Source organism: Heteronotia binoei, chromosome 8 (assembly GCF_032191835.1).
Source record: "Heteronotia binoei isolate CCM8104 ecotype False Entrance Well chromosome 8, APGP_CSIRO_Hbin_v1, whole genome shotgun sequence".
NCBI lineage: Eukaryota > Metazoa > Chordata > Lepidosauria > Squamata > Gekkonidae > Heteronotia > Heteronotia binoei.
The window spans coordinates 105161867-105177306 of record NC_083230.1 but is presented as its reverse complement, the minus strand read 5'-3'; the positions used below and the strand labels follow the sequence as shown (position 1 = coordinate 105177306).

The 15440-nt window shown below is 45.6% G+C and overlaps 1 protein-coding gene across 3 annotated transcripts in view; it reads left to right on the top strand.

Annotated features, from left to right (window-relative positions):
• Nucleotides 1-4738: 4738 nt before the first annotated feature.
• MICAL3 (microtubule associated monooxygenase, calponin and LIM domain containing 3) overlaps nt 4739-15440 on the top strand; it is a 172517-nt gene continuing 161815 nt past the window's right edge. For all 3 annotated transcript variants that reach the window (XM_060245797.1, XM_060245796.1, XM_060245795.1), the window contains exons 1-5: nt 4739-5123; nt 10291-10498; nt 12387-12503; nt 12796-12897; nt 14513-14668. In XM_060245797.1, coding sequence (XP_060101780.1) covers nt 4860-5123; nt 10291-10498; nt 12387-12503; nt 12796-12897; nt 14513-14668 — 847 coding nt within the window. In that variant the 5' untranslated portion in view covers nt 4739-4859. The remainder of the gene's footprint in view (nt 5124-10290; nt 10499-12386; nt 12504-12795; nt 12898-14512; nt 14669-15440) is intronic.

Below are 15440 nucleotides of genomic sequence, written 5' to 3'. Positions count from 1 at the left end.
AATCACATAAGAAGTGGAGAAAGGGTGGCGTGGGTTTCTCCAGGGGTTAATGAGGGCTGCTGGGGGCATGGCAAAGCCCCTGGTGGCTGGTTGGCTGCTCGCTCTCCTAATCCAGGGATTGTTATGCAGTTGCACCTACTTTTCAGTGGACAAAGTAGATGGGGAGGAAGAGGGGGAACCATCAGAAAGGTTCAGGAACTGCACTCCTGTGAGCTCCTGCTGAATCTGAAGCCTGGATAGGATTGTAAGCTTGTGAACTCATTTAATTCTAGTTTATGCCTCACAAGGGTTGACAGCTCTTCATAGGCTGAAGTGAAGACTGGGATTGCTGTTATCCTGAATCTTCAATCCTCATGGCATGCCATAGAGGTGTTGGCTTCTCCTTCCTATCGCAACCTATTGAGATTGAGGGTGTCTGTGAGGCAGTAATCTCTGTACCAGCTCAAGCCCAGAAAAGTAAAGAGAGGTTTCCTTGCTGCCAGTAGATAATTGCCCTGTGGAAACCTCCCTGAGTATGTATGAAGTTTACGGAGTTCTGTGAACTTGTAGAGTCTGTTGTATTGGCTGTATGTATGACTAGATAACCTAGTTTAAAAATGCACCTCAGATAAGCCCTTGTTTGGGGCTAAAGATATATATAGCTGTTCTGTGACAGGGGTTATAGTTACGTGGTGGATTCCTGTATCTGTGTTACTTCACCCTTTTTGTCAATGTTACAGTAACTTTGTGTTTTGGAATGTGAGGTAAACTTTGTTCACAAAGTTCCATATTCTCACAATTCTTCACTGAAGTAATTGAGATTCTCCCCAAGAACGGTTGATTTTGCAAATTAGAAACATTTGAATATCCCTTGCTAAGCGTTTGCTGTTACTTGCAATGAGGTGGGACAACTAGTGACGGGTGATATTAAAGCTTTCCTCCTAGTTTTTGAAAATTATTCTTGCTCTCCTTGCTCTCTCTGATTTTGAAAGTTTACACTCACTTTTACTGTTATGCACCAGTACCCTTGAGGGCTAGGGATTTTTAAAAAGCTGTAAACTAGGTATACACATAGACAATGGAACAATATTTCTTGGTTCAAACAATGCCATTAAAAAAAAAACCCTGATCCCTGTGTGTAAATCACCCAGCTGAGAGTGGCTCCCTCTTGGTCAGAGTTTCTGGGTTGTGGCAGATTAGCTTAAACATCCTTCCTTCTACTTCCTTGTCAACAGCTCTAATTGTGTGCTTTTGTACTTCTCCAGGTGCTGTAAGATTGTACTGAATGAGAACCAGTACCATTATATTAGTAGCGTGCCAGCTTACTTACCTAGTTGATACTGGCAAGAGCTATATCTGCGCAGTGCTGCATTCCTGAGATATATTGCTTCCAGCTTTGTATTACAATTGCAAAGGAATCTTACCTATTTGAAAATAATGTTGAGAATCAAAATTGAATATCTATGCCAGCAAAGCTGATAAAGAAACAGTCCCTTTTGTTAGCCTGTCAGGAGAGCAGTGAATGGTTTGGGGTGGTGGTAGTGGAATAATGTATGGAAATGAATCAGTTCTTTTAATGCCATCATTTAATGACAATATTATTTCATTGATAATTAAATGGAATCTTATTTCCAAGCGGTTGTTGGGGAGAAGAGAATCATGGAGGCCAAAGTCAACTTGATGGATTCTATGCTTCCAGTAGCTGCCCTATATATTTACTTCTCTGACCCTTGTGCTCAAGCTTGTTTATGGGGAATGTGAGCTCTTTTAAAGGTCTTAACCAGGAAGGAGGTCCAAACTCCTCCTTATTTCGCAGTGTTTATGCCCAGATCTTTATTTCATTTCTCTTTCTGAAGTAAATTTTCTTACAAGTCATGCTAGTACTATTTAACATTTGAACAATCTGTGTTCAAATAACTTCTATTATTATCTTCTTATCTGTTCATTGTTTCCTATTAGATTGGTTTGTAATGTTATCTCTGTGTTGTGAGTTTGGGGTGGGTGGGTGAGTGAGTGCTGACACCAGGGGAAAATGGCTTGCTGTTGCCTATTTAGTAAGTTTGTGGCAGAAGTGAGATTTGAGTTGGAGACCAACCATAACTCCTTTGCTGCCAAACACTACACCAATCCACTACTGGATTCTGATTTTATGGGCTGTTCATTTGTAAGTTCTGTAATGATTATTATTTCAGCCCCTTAGTTCTGATAAGTATCAGATATGCAACAGGTAAACTATTTATATAGTTGGATGTTTTTATCCTGTCTTTCTTGCTATACACAGCAGCTCAAAGCAGCTTAGAATGCAACCGGAGGTATCAGGCAAAACCATAAAAAACCAAGACATCGACTTCATATGGTTAATATATCAATTTTAAGAATATAAGAGAAGCCATGTTAGATCAGGCTAATGGTCCATCCAGTCCAGTATTCTGTGGCATACAGTGGCCAAAATCCAGGTGCCATCAGGAAGTCCACCAGTGGAGCCAGAAATCCAGAAGCTCTCTCACTGTTGCTCCCCCAAGCACCAAGAATACAGAGCATCACTGCCCCAGACAACCAGTGGAACTGTTTCAAGATTGGAGTCCTAGTCCCATTTTTTATTTTTATATCTGTCTGTGTTGAAGAAAAACAAGCTTTTAAACTGGTGATCAAACAGTGCTTTCTATTATTGCTGCAATTCTGTAGCTTAAAAAAATCTACTCCAACTTTCTACCCTTGTTGAAATAAGATAGTGAATTTGCCAATACAGAGCAATAAAGAGTATGCAATATAAAGGAGGTGGTAGGAGAGGTCATCAAATAAGGGAAAAAACCAAGAAACAGTCATGAGAAACCAAGCACAGGTCAGGGAGGGGGGATTTAAAACTTGAAAGACTTGGTGCCAGCCATACTGAAGAGAGCAGAAAGTTCTCTGGCTGATGGGGCAGAACAACAAAGGCCATGTCCCTTGTGCTCGCATACCTTATTTCTGTCTTTTGGGTCACATATGACAGGCAGGTTTATGATTCTGCCAGCTGTGAATGCTGATGTCCTTAGCTCCAGGAACTTGGACTCCCTGTGCATTCGTTATCTGTTACCACCCTTAATCCTGACCAGGGATGTTTTTCTTTCTTTCTTTCTCTCTCTCTCTCTCCCCCCCCCCCCCCGTTATCAGTTAGTCTCCTGTTCTGGGTGTGGTTTCCATCCCCTAAAGGAGCAGGTTTATATCTTGGGTGTATTACTGGACTCCTGTCTTCCATTGAATAAACAGTCAGTAGTGGTGGCTGGCACTGCCTTTCACCAGTGTGGATGCTTTGGAGAATGGACTCCATGGCATTGTACCCCACAGAGGTCCATGTCTTCCCCAGACTCCACCTACAAATCTCAAGGAGTTCCCCAACCTGGATCTGGCAACCCTGACCCCCACCAGTGGCCAAGGGGGACCCGGCAACCCTAGCTCTATGTGGAGCTGCCCTCGAAGGCTGTGCAGAAGCTACAGTATGTACAGAATGTGGTGGCCAGAATGTTGACTGGGGTGGGTCATAGGGACCATACTGCCCTAGTCTTGTTCTGTCTGCACTGCCACTACAGTTTGCTTCCAAGGCCCAATTCAGGTTGCTGGTGTCAACCTTTAAACCCCTATATGACTTGGGGCTGGGATACCTACTTCCATATGAACCAGTGGAACCTAAAGTTTGGTTGTCTTTGGAGGCTTTGGGCTAGGTACCCTCGGCCATCTGAGGGTAGATAGGTGGCAACCCAAGAAAGAGCCTCCTTAGTTGTGGCACCAAAACTTTGGATCTCCCTCCCCCAGGAGATTCTCTGTCTCCCTCTATCATTATGTTCTGCTGATTGGCCCTTCTTATTTGTGTGTTTGTGTTTATATGTTTTATTTAATTGTTTTAATAGTTGTCTTTTAGTCAAGCTTTTCAGTGTTGGAACTGTTTTAACATGTACCGCCTTGAGGACCCCTGAGTTGGGTGGAAAGGTGCCATAGAAATGTTTTAGATAAATTTAATAGCAACCTGTGTGTACGCCAAACCAGGGCAAGAAGGATGGGCTTTTCAGTGTGCATTTGAATAAATTGGGATTTCAGATGCTCAAGATGGGAGATGGGGCAGAACATCATTGCTACTGGTCAGGGAATGTGTATTGGTAGTGTAATGCCTTACACTTCTTTGTTAGGCAGAGTAAAATACATTGTGGAGAATTGAGCAGACTAATGTGATCTGCTTGTAATGGGGCATAATTTCCATGGGTTATGAACTACTGCTTTTTTTCAGGTTCAGAATTTTGACTTAAAGCCAATAACCGTGCTGGTAAACTGCTGTTGGCTGATCTTTTGATGATAATCTTTTGATTATAATGAATGTTGTTGATGATGATGATTTTAAAGCACAGTGTGCAGTGCTTTCCCAGCCCCTGTTTTTACAGTTCTCCAACCCTAGCTTCAAGAGGGGATTGGATAAACATATGGAGCAGACGTCCATCAGTGGCTATTAGCCACAGGGTATTGATGGAACTCTCTGTCTGGGGCAGTGATGCTCTGTGTTCTTGGTGCTTAGAGGGGCAACAGTGGGAGGGCTTCTAGTGTCCTGGCCCCACTGATGGACCTCCTGATGGCACGTGGTTTTTTGGCCACTGTGTGACATAGAGTGGATGGGCCATTGGACTGGATGGGCCATTGGCCTGATCCAACATGGCTTCTCTTATGTTCTTACCAATGACAAGTGCATGCAGGTTGGTGATGTCTCTTTCTTTTGCTTTTCCTAGGTTGTTATTCTTGCATGTGGATTAAAAGAAGTGATTGTTGATGAGCAACATAGCAGTCAAGAAGGCAGGCAGACTGGAAGGGGGACGTCTGCCACCAAAACAAGGAGGGCCGGTGGCTAAGCTGGAAGTATGGAGGAAAGGAGCAATGAGAAGGTGAACCAGGCCCATGTCCTCTTTGACCGCTTTGTCCAGGCCACGACCTGCAAAGGGACTCTCAAGGCCTTCCAGGAGCTCTGCGATTATCTGGAACTGAAGCCCAAGGACTACCGGACTTTCTACCATAAGCTCAAGTCCAAGCTTAATTACTGGAAAGCCAAAGCCCTTTGGGCCAAGTTGGATAAGAGAGGCTGCCATAAGGACTTCAAGAAAGGGAAAGTATGCGCCAATACGAAGGTGAGCGGTTGACCGAAAGCTGTTGTCATGTTGCATCTCCCAATGTAGGCTGCAATCATGTGCTGATGCCCAGTGGCCTCCAGCTGAAATTTGCCATGTGGCTCTTAGTGGTACTCTCTGCTGTAATCCGGGCTTTTTTTGTAGCAGGAATTCCTTTGCATATTAGGCCACACACCCCTGATGTAGCCAATCCTCCTGGAGCTTACAGTAGGCCCTGTACTTAGAGCCCTGTAAGGTCTTAAAGGATTGGCTACATAAGAAGGGTGTGGCCTAATATGCAAAGGGGCTGCTGCTACAGAAAAAGCCCTGGCTGCAATAGTGTGATCAACGATCACGGTTGGGCCACAACTGTTTTGCAGCTGGAGTAGGGTCCAGCAGCAGCACCTGAGACAAAGAAGAAGAAGAAGATATTGGATTTATATCCCGCCCTCCACTCCGAAGAGTCTCAGAGCGGCTCACAATCTCCTTTACCTTCCTCCCCCACAACAGACACCCTGTGAGGTGGGCGGGGCTGGAGAGGGCTCTCACAGCAGCTGCCCTTTCAAGGACAACCTCTGCCAGAGCTATGGCTGACCCAAGGCCATGCTAGCAGGTGCAAGTGGAGGAGTGGGGAATCAAACCCAGTTCTCCCAGATAAGAGTCCGCACACTTAACCACTACACCAAACTGGCTTGATGATAATCTTTTGATTATAATGAATGAATAAACAACAATTTGGGCAATTTTTGCAGCTGACACTCTGATGCTGCACTTTTAACTGGGGTTGCCTATTTTGAGCAGAACTTCTCAGAATCCAGTCTTGGGATTGGCTCTTTTATACCCCACCTCAGAGCAGCTTACAATCTTTTTTCCCTTCATCTCCCAGTCCAGTTGGCTTCCCCAGTCTGTTTTTTTCCGAGTCCCTAGTTGAAATCAAATGGATTTCAAGATATTAAGGCAGAGAGATGTGCATTTTGATTAAGCGTCTGTTAAGACGTTATAGTATTATAGAGCCTGAGAACTGAGGGTTGGTTTGTGTTGTGCATCTTCATCACTTTGCTGCATAGTCAAGTGATGACTTGCATGTTTGTGTGAATGAGCCATCACAGGAATTCCACCTCATCTCATGACAGCTCCTGTGTGCGGTGGCTTTCGTTAAAGATTGTCTGTTTTTTACTTTGTATGGAGTAATCGGGTGATAAGATTAAGGGATGGGCCAGAAGGTGTGAAACAGGCCTAAGTGATTCTATAGATTTTTTTTGCGGTTTACCCACCTTGTGTCCCTTCTGTTGTTTGTGTGGGATTGTCAGAGCTTAAAGAACTCACAGCTTTGATCCTAAGCATTTAGTGGAAATCCTTTTATCTCTCACAGTCTGCTCTTTAGATGTTTCTGCTAGGTTGAAGTTTCTAAACCCTCCCCCTCCCAGCTGACTACTTTAACATATTCAGTCAGAACCAATTTTCCTGTGAATAATAGGTACAGATTCAGATCCAGCTCAGCCATGGGTGCAGGGGTAGCTTTAGGAAAGCCCCCCCACACACACACACCAGTTTTCTGTTTTTGAAAATGGGAAGGACAAAGTTCCATTTGTTGGAGTTTTGTGGAAGTGAGAAATAAAGGAACTCATATGTGAAGCTGGCTATTAATGTAAAGCAGCAATGTGAGAGCCAGTTTGGTGTAGTGGTTAAGAGCGGTGGACTCTAATCTGGAGAACCAGGTTTGGTTCTCCACTCTTCCTCCACATGTAGCCAGCTGGGTGACCTTAGGCCAGTCACGGTTCTCTCAGAACTGTTCTCTCAAGAGCAGTTCTTTCAGAACTCTCTCAGCCCCACCTACCTCACAGGGTGTCTGTTGTGGGGAAAGGAAGGGAAAGGAGATTGTAAGCTGCTATGAGATTTCTTTGGGTAGTGAAGGGTGGGGTGTAAAAGAAGAAGAAGAATTGCAGATTTATACCCTGCCCTTCTCCTGAATCAGAGACTCAGAGCAGCTTACAATCTCCTATGTCTTCTTCCCCCAAAACAGACACCCTGTGAGGTGGGTGGGGCTGAGAGGGCTCTCACAGCAGCTGCCCTTTCAAGGACAAGTCCTGCGATAGCTATGGCTAACCCAAGGCCATTCCAGCAGGTGCAAGTGGAGGAGTGGGGAATCAAACTCGGTTCTCCCAGATAAGAGTCTGCACACTTAACCACTGCACCAAACTGGCTCTCCCAAAATCAACTCTTCTCCTTCTTCCTCTCTCTCCTCTTCCTCACCCTCTTTCAACTTTTCAGTACTGTAGAAACAAGTTCATCCTTCACCTGTTTGGGGATGTTCCAAATACACTACAAGCAGGGTTGCAATGCTGATGTAGGTCATTCCTGAATGTTAGGGACAGTGCCTGAAGAGGCAAGAAGCTCAGTGAGGGTGGGATGCTGTAGAGTGTGCCCCCCAAAGCTGCCATTTCCCTTAGTGCAGCTGGTCTTTGTAGTTTCACTTAGAGGTTGGCAACCCAGACTTCAAGTCCCATATTCCTTCTGTTTTCCCTCTTGCGGTATCATGCGCTGACCTCATGTCAACAGTGCAATATTTGAGAAGAAGAAGAGGAGGAGGAAGAAGAAGACAACATTGGATTTATATTCCACCCTCCACTTAGAGTAGCTCACAATCTCCTTTATCTTCTTCCCCCACAACAGACACCCTGTGAGATAAGTAGGATTGAGAGAGCTCTCACAGAAGCTGCCCTTTCAAGGACAACCGTTGCGAGAGCTAGGGCTAACCCAAGGCCATTCCAGCAGCTGCAAGTGGAGGAGCAGGGAATCAAACCTGGTTCTCCCAGATAAGAGTCTGCACACTTAACCATTACACCAAACTGGCTCTCTAGAAGATGGTGTATAAATTTACAGCAAAGAACAATACTCTATATTCGTTTTGGCATCACACCAATTTACTAATAGGTATTGACAGTTTGTTTTTCAAATTGTCCTTTAGTAGTTAAACTACACTCTGACCCTAGCAAACCGCTCCTAAAATAGAAGCATGTAATACATAGCATGATCGTTAACCTATCAATTTGAATTACTATATTTTAAACTCAAAAGTACTTTTTAAAAAAAATCATTGCTGACCTCTGTTGAAAAGGTCCCACTTCAGTCAGCATATCATCTAACTATTGTTACCATATTGCTTGTTTTTTAAAAGAGAAAATCTATTCCCAACAATTCCCAACTTTCACTTTGCAATAGTCCATGACGCAAGGAAGCTGAGGACAGCTGTGGCCATTCTTGCTTCTTTAGAGCCAGTTTGGTGTAGTGGTTATGTGTGCGGACTCTTATCTGGGAGAACCTGGTTTGATTCCCCCCTCCTGCACTTGCACCTGCTGGAATGGCCTTGGGTCAGCCATAGCTCTGGCAGAGGTTGTCCTTGAAAGGGCAGCTGCTGTGAGAGCAGGAGACCCGATAGATGTTGTTTACCTTGACTTCCAGAAAGCTTTTGATAAAGTTCCTCATCAAAGGCTCCTTAGAAAGCTTGAGAATCATGGAGTAAAAGGACAGGTCCTCTTGTGGATCAAAAACTGGCTGAGTAATAGGAAGCAGAGAGTGAGTATAAATGGGCAGTCTTCGCAGTGGAGGACGGTAAGCAGTGGGGTGCCACAGGGCTCGGTACTGGGTCCCATGCTCTTTAACTTGTTCATAAATGATTTAGAGTTGGGAGTGAGCAGTGAAGTGGCCAAGTTTGCGGATGACACTAAATTGTTCAGGGTGGTGAGAACCAGAGAGGATTGTGAGGAACTCCAAAGGGATCTGTTGAGGCTGGGTGAGTGGGCGTCAACGTGGCAGATGCGGTTCAATGTGGCCAAGTGCAAAGTAATGCACATTGGGGCTAAGAATCCCAGCTACAAATACAAGTTGATGGGGTGTGAACTGGCAGAGACTGATCAAGAGAGAGATCTTGGGGTCATGATAGATAACTCACTGAAAGTGTCAAGACAGTGTACATTTGCAATAAAAAAGGCCAATGCCATGCTGGGAATTATTAGGAAGGGAATTGAAAACAAATCAGCCAGTATCATAATGCCCCTGTATAAATCGATGGTGCGGTCTCATTTGGAGTACTGTGTGCAGTTCTGGTCGCCGCACCTCAAAAAGGATATTATAGCTTTAGAGAAGGTGCAGAGAAGGGCAACTAGAATGATTAAAGGGCTGGAGCACTTTCCCTATGAAGAAAGGTTGAAACGCTTGGGACTCTTTAGCTTGGAGAAACGTCGACTGCGGGGTGACATGATAGAGGTTTACAAGATAATGCATGGAATGGAGAAAGTAGAGAAAGAAGTACTTTTCTCCCTTTCTCACAATACAAGAACTCGTGGGCATTCGATGAAATTGCTGAGCAGACAGGTTAAAACGGATAAAAGGAAGTACTTCTTCACCCAAAGGGTGATTAACATGTGGAATTCACTGCCACAGGAGGTGGTGGCGGCCACAAGTATAGCCACCTTCAAGAGGGGTTTAGATAAAAATATGGAGCAGAGGTCCATCAGTGGCTATTAGCCACAGTGTATGTGTGTATATAACATTTTTTGCCACGTGTGACACAGAGTGTTGGACTTGATGGGCCGTTGGCCTGATCCAACATGGCTTCTCTTATGTTCTTATGTTCTTATGAGAGTCCTCTCAGCCCCACCCATCTCACAGGGTGTTTGTTGTGGGGGAAGAAGGTAAAGGAGGTTGTAAGCCGCTCTGAGATTCCGAGTGGAGGGCGGGATATAAATCCAATAGCATCATCATCTTCTTTATCTTGAAAGGTATGATGTCTCAAAGGATTAAAATGCAGTTCATAGTGTGCTTTGCAAATCCCATCTCTTGTTAACATCATCTCTTGACTCTGCATCTGTCTCTCTTCTCTCTTGGCTGTTTGGTTGTTTCGTGATCTCACTCCTCAAACCTTTGACTCAAAATAGCCAACTCTGGACCAAGAATTTGAAGTGTGCCTGAAAATGAAACGGTGACGCTCCTTTTGCAGCCCAAAATCCTAGAAATCCCTTCTGAATTGTTCGTTGTCCTTAAATATCTTCTTTAAACATCCCCTTTTCTGCTTTATTTTGAGGAATGCCGGCAGGCAAATAATTAGAATGTGTGTTCGTTTTCCTTTGAACTTTGGAATTTTTTTAAAAACCCCCCTTATATACCAATGTTGCTGTTTCTCTTGCAGTGTCTCATCATTGGGGCTGGACCCTGCGGCCTTCGAACAGCCATTGACCTGTCCTTTCTAGGAGCCAAGGTGGTGGTCATAGAAAAGCGCGATGCCTTCTCCCGCAACAATGTTCTGCACTTGTGGCCCTTCACGATACACGACTTGCGGGGCCTGGGCGCCAAAAAGTTTTATGGCAAATTCTGTGCAGGAGCCATCGACCATATCAGTAAGTGGCAGCAGCTCTTGCTGATTACCTGAGTTCTCAGCAGGAGGGGAAAAGGAAGAAGAAATCTGAGGATGCATTAATCATGGCATGGTAACATGGCAGTGGTGGAAAGTGCTGTTAAGTCGCAGCTGACTTACGGCAGCCTGTAGGGTTTTCGAGGCAAGAGACAAGCAGAGGTGGTTTGCCATTGCCTGCTTCTCTGTAGCAACCCTGGACTTCCTTGGTGATCTCTTATCTAAATACTAACCAAGGCCAACTCTGCTTAACTTCCAAGATCTGATGAGACTGGGTTTGCCTGGCCCATCCAGGTCAGCCTTGTTCCAAAGGGCAGAACGTTTGCCTATTTGCTGGCCTGACTATTGGGTTTGGAGGAAAAAAAACGCCCCAGAACTAAAGTAAGGATCATCTCTCCAGAATAGCCTTTCATTCTGCAAAAACACATTCTCCCAGACAAAGGTTCCTGCCTTTGTTGACTCCCTTTCCCTAGGATTTTTTAAACTTTGAAAATACTTTCTAGTTCCTTATTGAATCAGTCGTCTGCCATTACTCTTGAATTAAACCCTAACTATGAAAAATGAATCAGAGAAAAGGCTCCAAAATTTAACTAGCATGGAATCAGTCCTGGCTTCATAGCGAGTGTTAATTTTGAGTGCCTGTGTCTCCTGCCCTCGTTGCTAAGAGTCCAGTTTGCATTTAGTCTTGCAAAGCAGTTTGCAAGAATCTCTTACAAAATGAACACTGAGAACAAATGGCCAGTAACTGAGACCTTTGATGGACAGTTCTCATTTAGGAGGCATCATTTTTAAAATTTGCTAATTGAGACAAATGTGTAAAAGCCTAACTTGCAGTATAAGATTCCTTCTGTAGACACAGAGCAGCAGAAACAGGTGAAACAAGGTTTGCAAGGTGAAGCTTCCTCAATTCCATAAAGGCACAGAAAAGGTATCATGTGCCACTGACTCCATTTGTCAGTGGCATGTGATACCTTTTCTGTGGCTTTATGGAAATCTGGCTTACTCCTTGTTATGTTCTGTTACCCAGCCTTAGATATGTGAAGTGCATTCTAAGTCAGCAGAGTTCTTAGAGACAGAGAAAGGAAAGAAACAGAAGTGTCCATATTGAGTTAAAAGGCCTTGTTTTTCTGCAAAACCCGAACGCAGGCTGACATTCATTCATAAGAACAGTAGCTAGGAAGAACACTGACTCCTTAATTCTGTTAAGCAGTTTAATGCCCATAAAGATGTAGAAAATTATCAGACTTTTTGAGTCCCTGGCTAAAGCAACAAAAGTCTTTCGGTGGTTATCTGTATACTTTGGGGGGGGGGGGGGGGCGTTTCTTAGATATATTGGAAACCCACTTGATTTGCTGTTTACTCTTTTCCCCTTGTCTCTCTCTCTGCGTCTAAAAGGGGAAAAAATCTCACAGACTTGAGAATTCACTTCCAGCATTTGATTGACATGGGCTCAAGGCCATGAAAGCTAATGCTGCAATAAATGTCTTGGTCTACAAATTTTCCAAAGTCTGCCTCTGGTTTTTGCTGCAGCAGCCAAACGCATCAACCCTGCTGGCTTTCAAGAAAGCCTTTTTGAGGCTTGAGAGTCATGCTGCGATCCAAAGACCTGCTGCTGCTGCTCCTCCAGCGGCCATAGCCTAAAGGACTGACCTCTTGTTCAGGGCTCTTTTTCTAGCAGGAGCTCCTCTGCATATTAGGCCATGCCCCCCTGATGTAGCCAATCCTCCAAGAGCTTACAGTAGGCTCTGTACTAAGAGCCCTCTAAGCTCTTGGAGGATTGGCTATGTTGGGGGGGCGTGGCCTAATATGCAGAGCAGCCCCTGCTAAAAATAAAGAGCCCTGCTTGTAATCATCTTTGTCTTCTGCCTGTGCAGGTATTCGTCAGCTCCAGCTGATACTCTTGAAGGTCTCCTTGATCCTGGGGGTTGAGATCCATGTCAACGTGGAGTTCCAGGGTCTGGTCTACCCTCCCGAGGACCAGGAGAATGAGAGTAAGTAGAGTTGTGGCTGGCAGCGACTGGGGGAGGGCCGAAGGCCGAAAGGTTGTGTTGCTCTACAGCTGATGGCGATGGGGCAGTCCCTGTGTCCCTGCAGTGGTGTGGGTGCTGCTTCCACAGGGCTGCTTCTTTGTGCAGTCCTGTGAAGACTGCACAGGAAAAGCAGGTGGAGTAGTTATGCTTCCACGTCAGCACTGCTAGCATCAGTGGGTTGTTACCCGAATCTCTTGAATGGCTGCACAGTAATGTTGGGGGGCTTTTGGAATAATATGGAATTCTTCCGCAGGGATAGGCTGGCGTGCGCGAGTCCACCCGAAGACACATCCCGTATCGGAGTACGAGTTCGATGTGATCATCGGAGGGGACGGACGGCGGAACACTTTGGAAGGTAGCGGCTCCTGATGGTCTGTCTGTGGCATAGTGCAGGTTCCTCTAATAGTCGTCATAGTTTGCCTTGCATCTGCCTCACACGTTCTCCGTAGAAGTGCTTCATAAGATGCTGCAAGATTCAGGGACTGTAGTTCTGTGGCAGAGCATATGGCTTGCGTGCAGAGTTCTCCTTTTCAGTCGCTGGTACCTCCCAATAATAAAAACGTCTCATGCAGCTGGGGTGGGAAAGGCTTTTCTCCACTACAGGCCATGGGGAGCTGTTGCCAGTCAAGAAAGATGGCTCGGAGTGAGATGGAAGGTGAGATGCAAAGGCCTCTTTTTGGTATAAGGGAGCTTCGTATGCTCAAATTTGCTTTGTTGCTAGGCTTGTCTCATTTAGATTTACCATTTTAGCTCTGTCCTAGCCGTCAGAAGTGAGCAGTGCACTTTCAAAGTCTAGTCTCTTTTATGCTCACAATAATCTTGGGCTAGGCAAAGAGAGCAGCTGGCCCAAATTGCTATTCCCAGTAACTTGCCTAAAGGCCATCTATGGAGGCTTGCCTTCACATGGTATGCATTTTACTATGAGGAGAATACACCGATGTTGCAATCTTCAGGAATGACACAAGCGACTTTCTGCCACATGTATTCAAATCCGGCAGCTGATAGCCAAATGCCATGCATGTAGATCTAATCATATGAAGGGAGGCAACTGTACTTTTGGAAGTAGTCTGATGAGCTGCTAAACAGGCTGCTGTCGTGTAAAAACTCAACACACAATTCATTTGTTAATATATACATTTCCATGGCCTTCTCTGCTGTAGTATTGCTGCAACAATCTACCTTATAAAACGGGCAGAAGGCTGTGCCTTACACCCACCCAGTAGTTAAGGAGGAATTTAGTGCACATCTGAAATCCAAGGTAATAGGAAAATGCTGCTTATCGTGGTGGGTGCCCATGCCCACTGCTGTAAGTTGCCACTTGCTTTTTTTCCCCTCTTCTTAAATCTGTCTTTGCCTGCAGTTTAGTGGAAGGGTGACACAGGAAGCAACTTTGAGGAGTGCTTCACTCTGCTTATAGGAATAAACAGTTTTAAAAGGGGATTAGATAGATTCATGGAGTATTACGTCCATTGGTGGCTACTGGGAACCTCCGTGTTCAGAGGCAGTAAACCTCTGAATCCCAGAGGCAAAATCAGGGGTAAGGCTATATGCCCTGTTGTTGGCTGTCCAAAGGAACCAGTTGGCTACTGTGTGAGACAGGATGCTGAACTAGGTGGCCACTGGTCTGATCCAGCAGGGCTCTTATGCAACAGCATGCAATATGAGAAGTCAACACATGTGTTTATTTCTCTGCATATTTGGTCAAATGTGTGCCTCTCTGTCTCTTGGGTGTATTGGGGCATGTGCTGAGTCTGTGTTAGGAGCGCAACCCTCCTTTCTGCAAGAGAGAGTTTCGGCATGCTGCCTGGTTCTGACCAAGTTGCTTCCGCTGCCCCTACAGCCCTTAATATTCTCAAAGGATTTCTACAGTGTTTGAATCCCTCCCATGTATTGAGCAAGCCCTTTTGTTGTCGAGGCGAGCAGCTGACCCAGAGTTCTGCTTTTGTTGCCCCTTCTTATACAACATGCAGGCTTTCGGCGAAAAGAGTTCCGAGGCAAGCTGGCAATCGCCATCACAGCAAACTTCATCAACCGCAATACCACAGCGGAAGCCAAAGTCGAAGAGATCAGTGGTGTGGCCTTCATATTCAACCAGAAGTTCTTCCAGGATCTACGAGAAGCTACAGGTTTGTGAAATCAACCAAGGGTAGAAATCTGGCCACTCTACCTATTTCTTTAATCTCTCTTCAGCTTGCATGATTTCATTTGTTTTCTCTGTTGATTTGCATCTCTATGTACTGACTGTCACGGCTGGGGCCGGGTCAGGTAAAGTCCAGGGGCAGTCCGAGGTCTGTAGCCAGTAAGCAGGAGGGTCCGAGGCGCCAAATCCAAATCACTGTACAAGTATCGCAGGTCCGAGGTCCAGAAGCCGAGGTCAGGGAGTCCAGAAGTCACAAGCCAAAGTCAGGGAGTCCAGAAACCAAAGTCAAGCGGGAGTGGATGCTAGAACGTCAGGGAGATGACTAGTTGCTTCCACAAAGCCTCCTCCCAAAGCCTACAGCTATATAGCCCTCTGCTGGCTGTTGCCCATTTGGGCTAATTGCTGGCTCAGAGAGGCAGCCAGGATCCTGTTGCAACTCAGGCATCCTTGCTCTTAGAATGGCCAGAATCCTCTCAAAACTCAGGGCTCAGGGAGCGTCTTGCTTGTGAGCGTGCCGCCCTCCTCCGATCCCTGAGGTCCTGACAGAGGCGGTCACGCACACGCGCCACCCGAGAGGGCGAGGCAGGGGGGCTGGGTTCTTCTCCAGCAGGAGGCAGGGGCACTGGTGCAGGTGGCAGGGGCACAGTTTCTTCTGCAGGCTCAACTTCCTCTGCAGGGTCCCCAGCACCCATGACACTGACTTGCAGTCTCTTGAGTATCAGATGCCAGAAGTCAGGCAAGGTGGAGTCATTCAATCC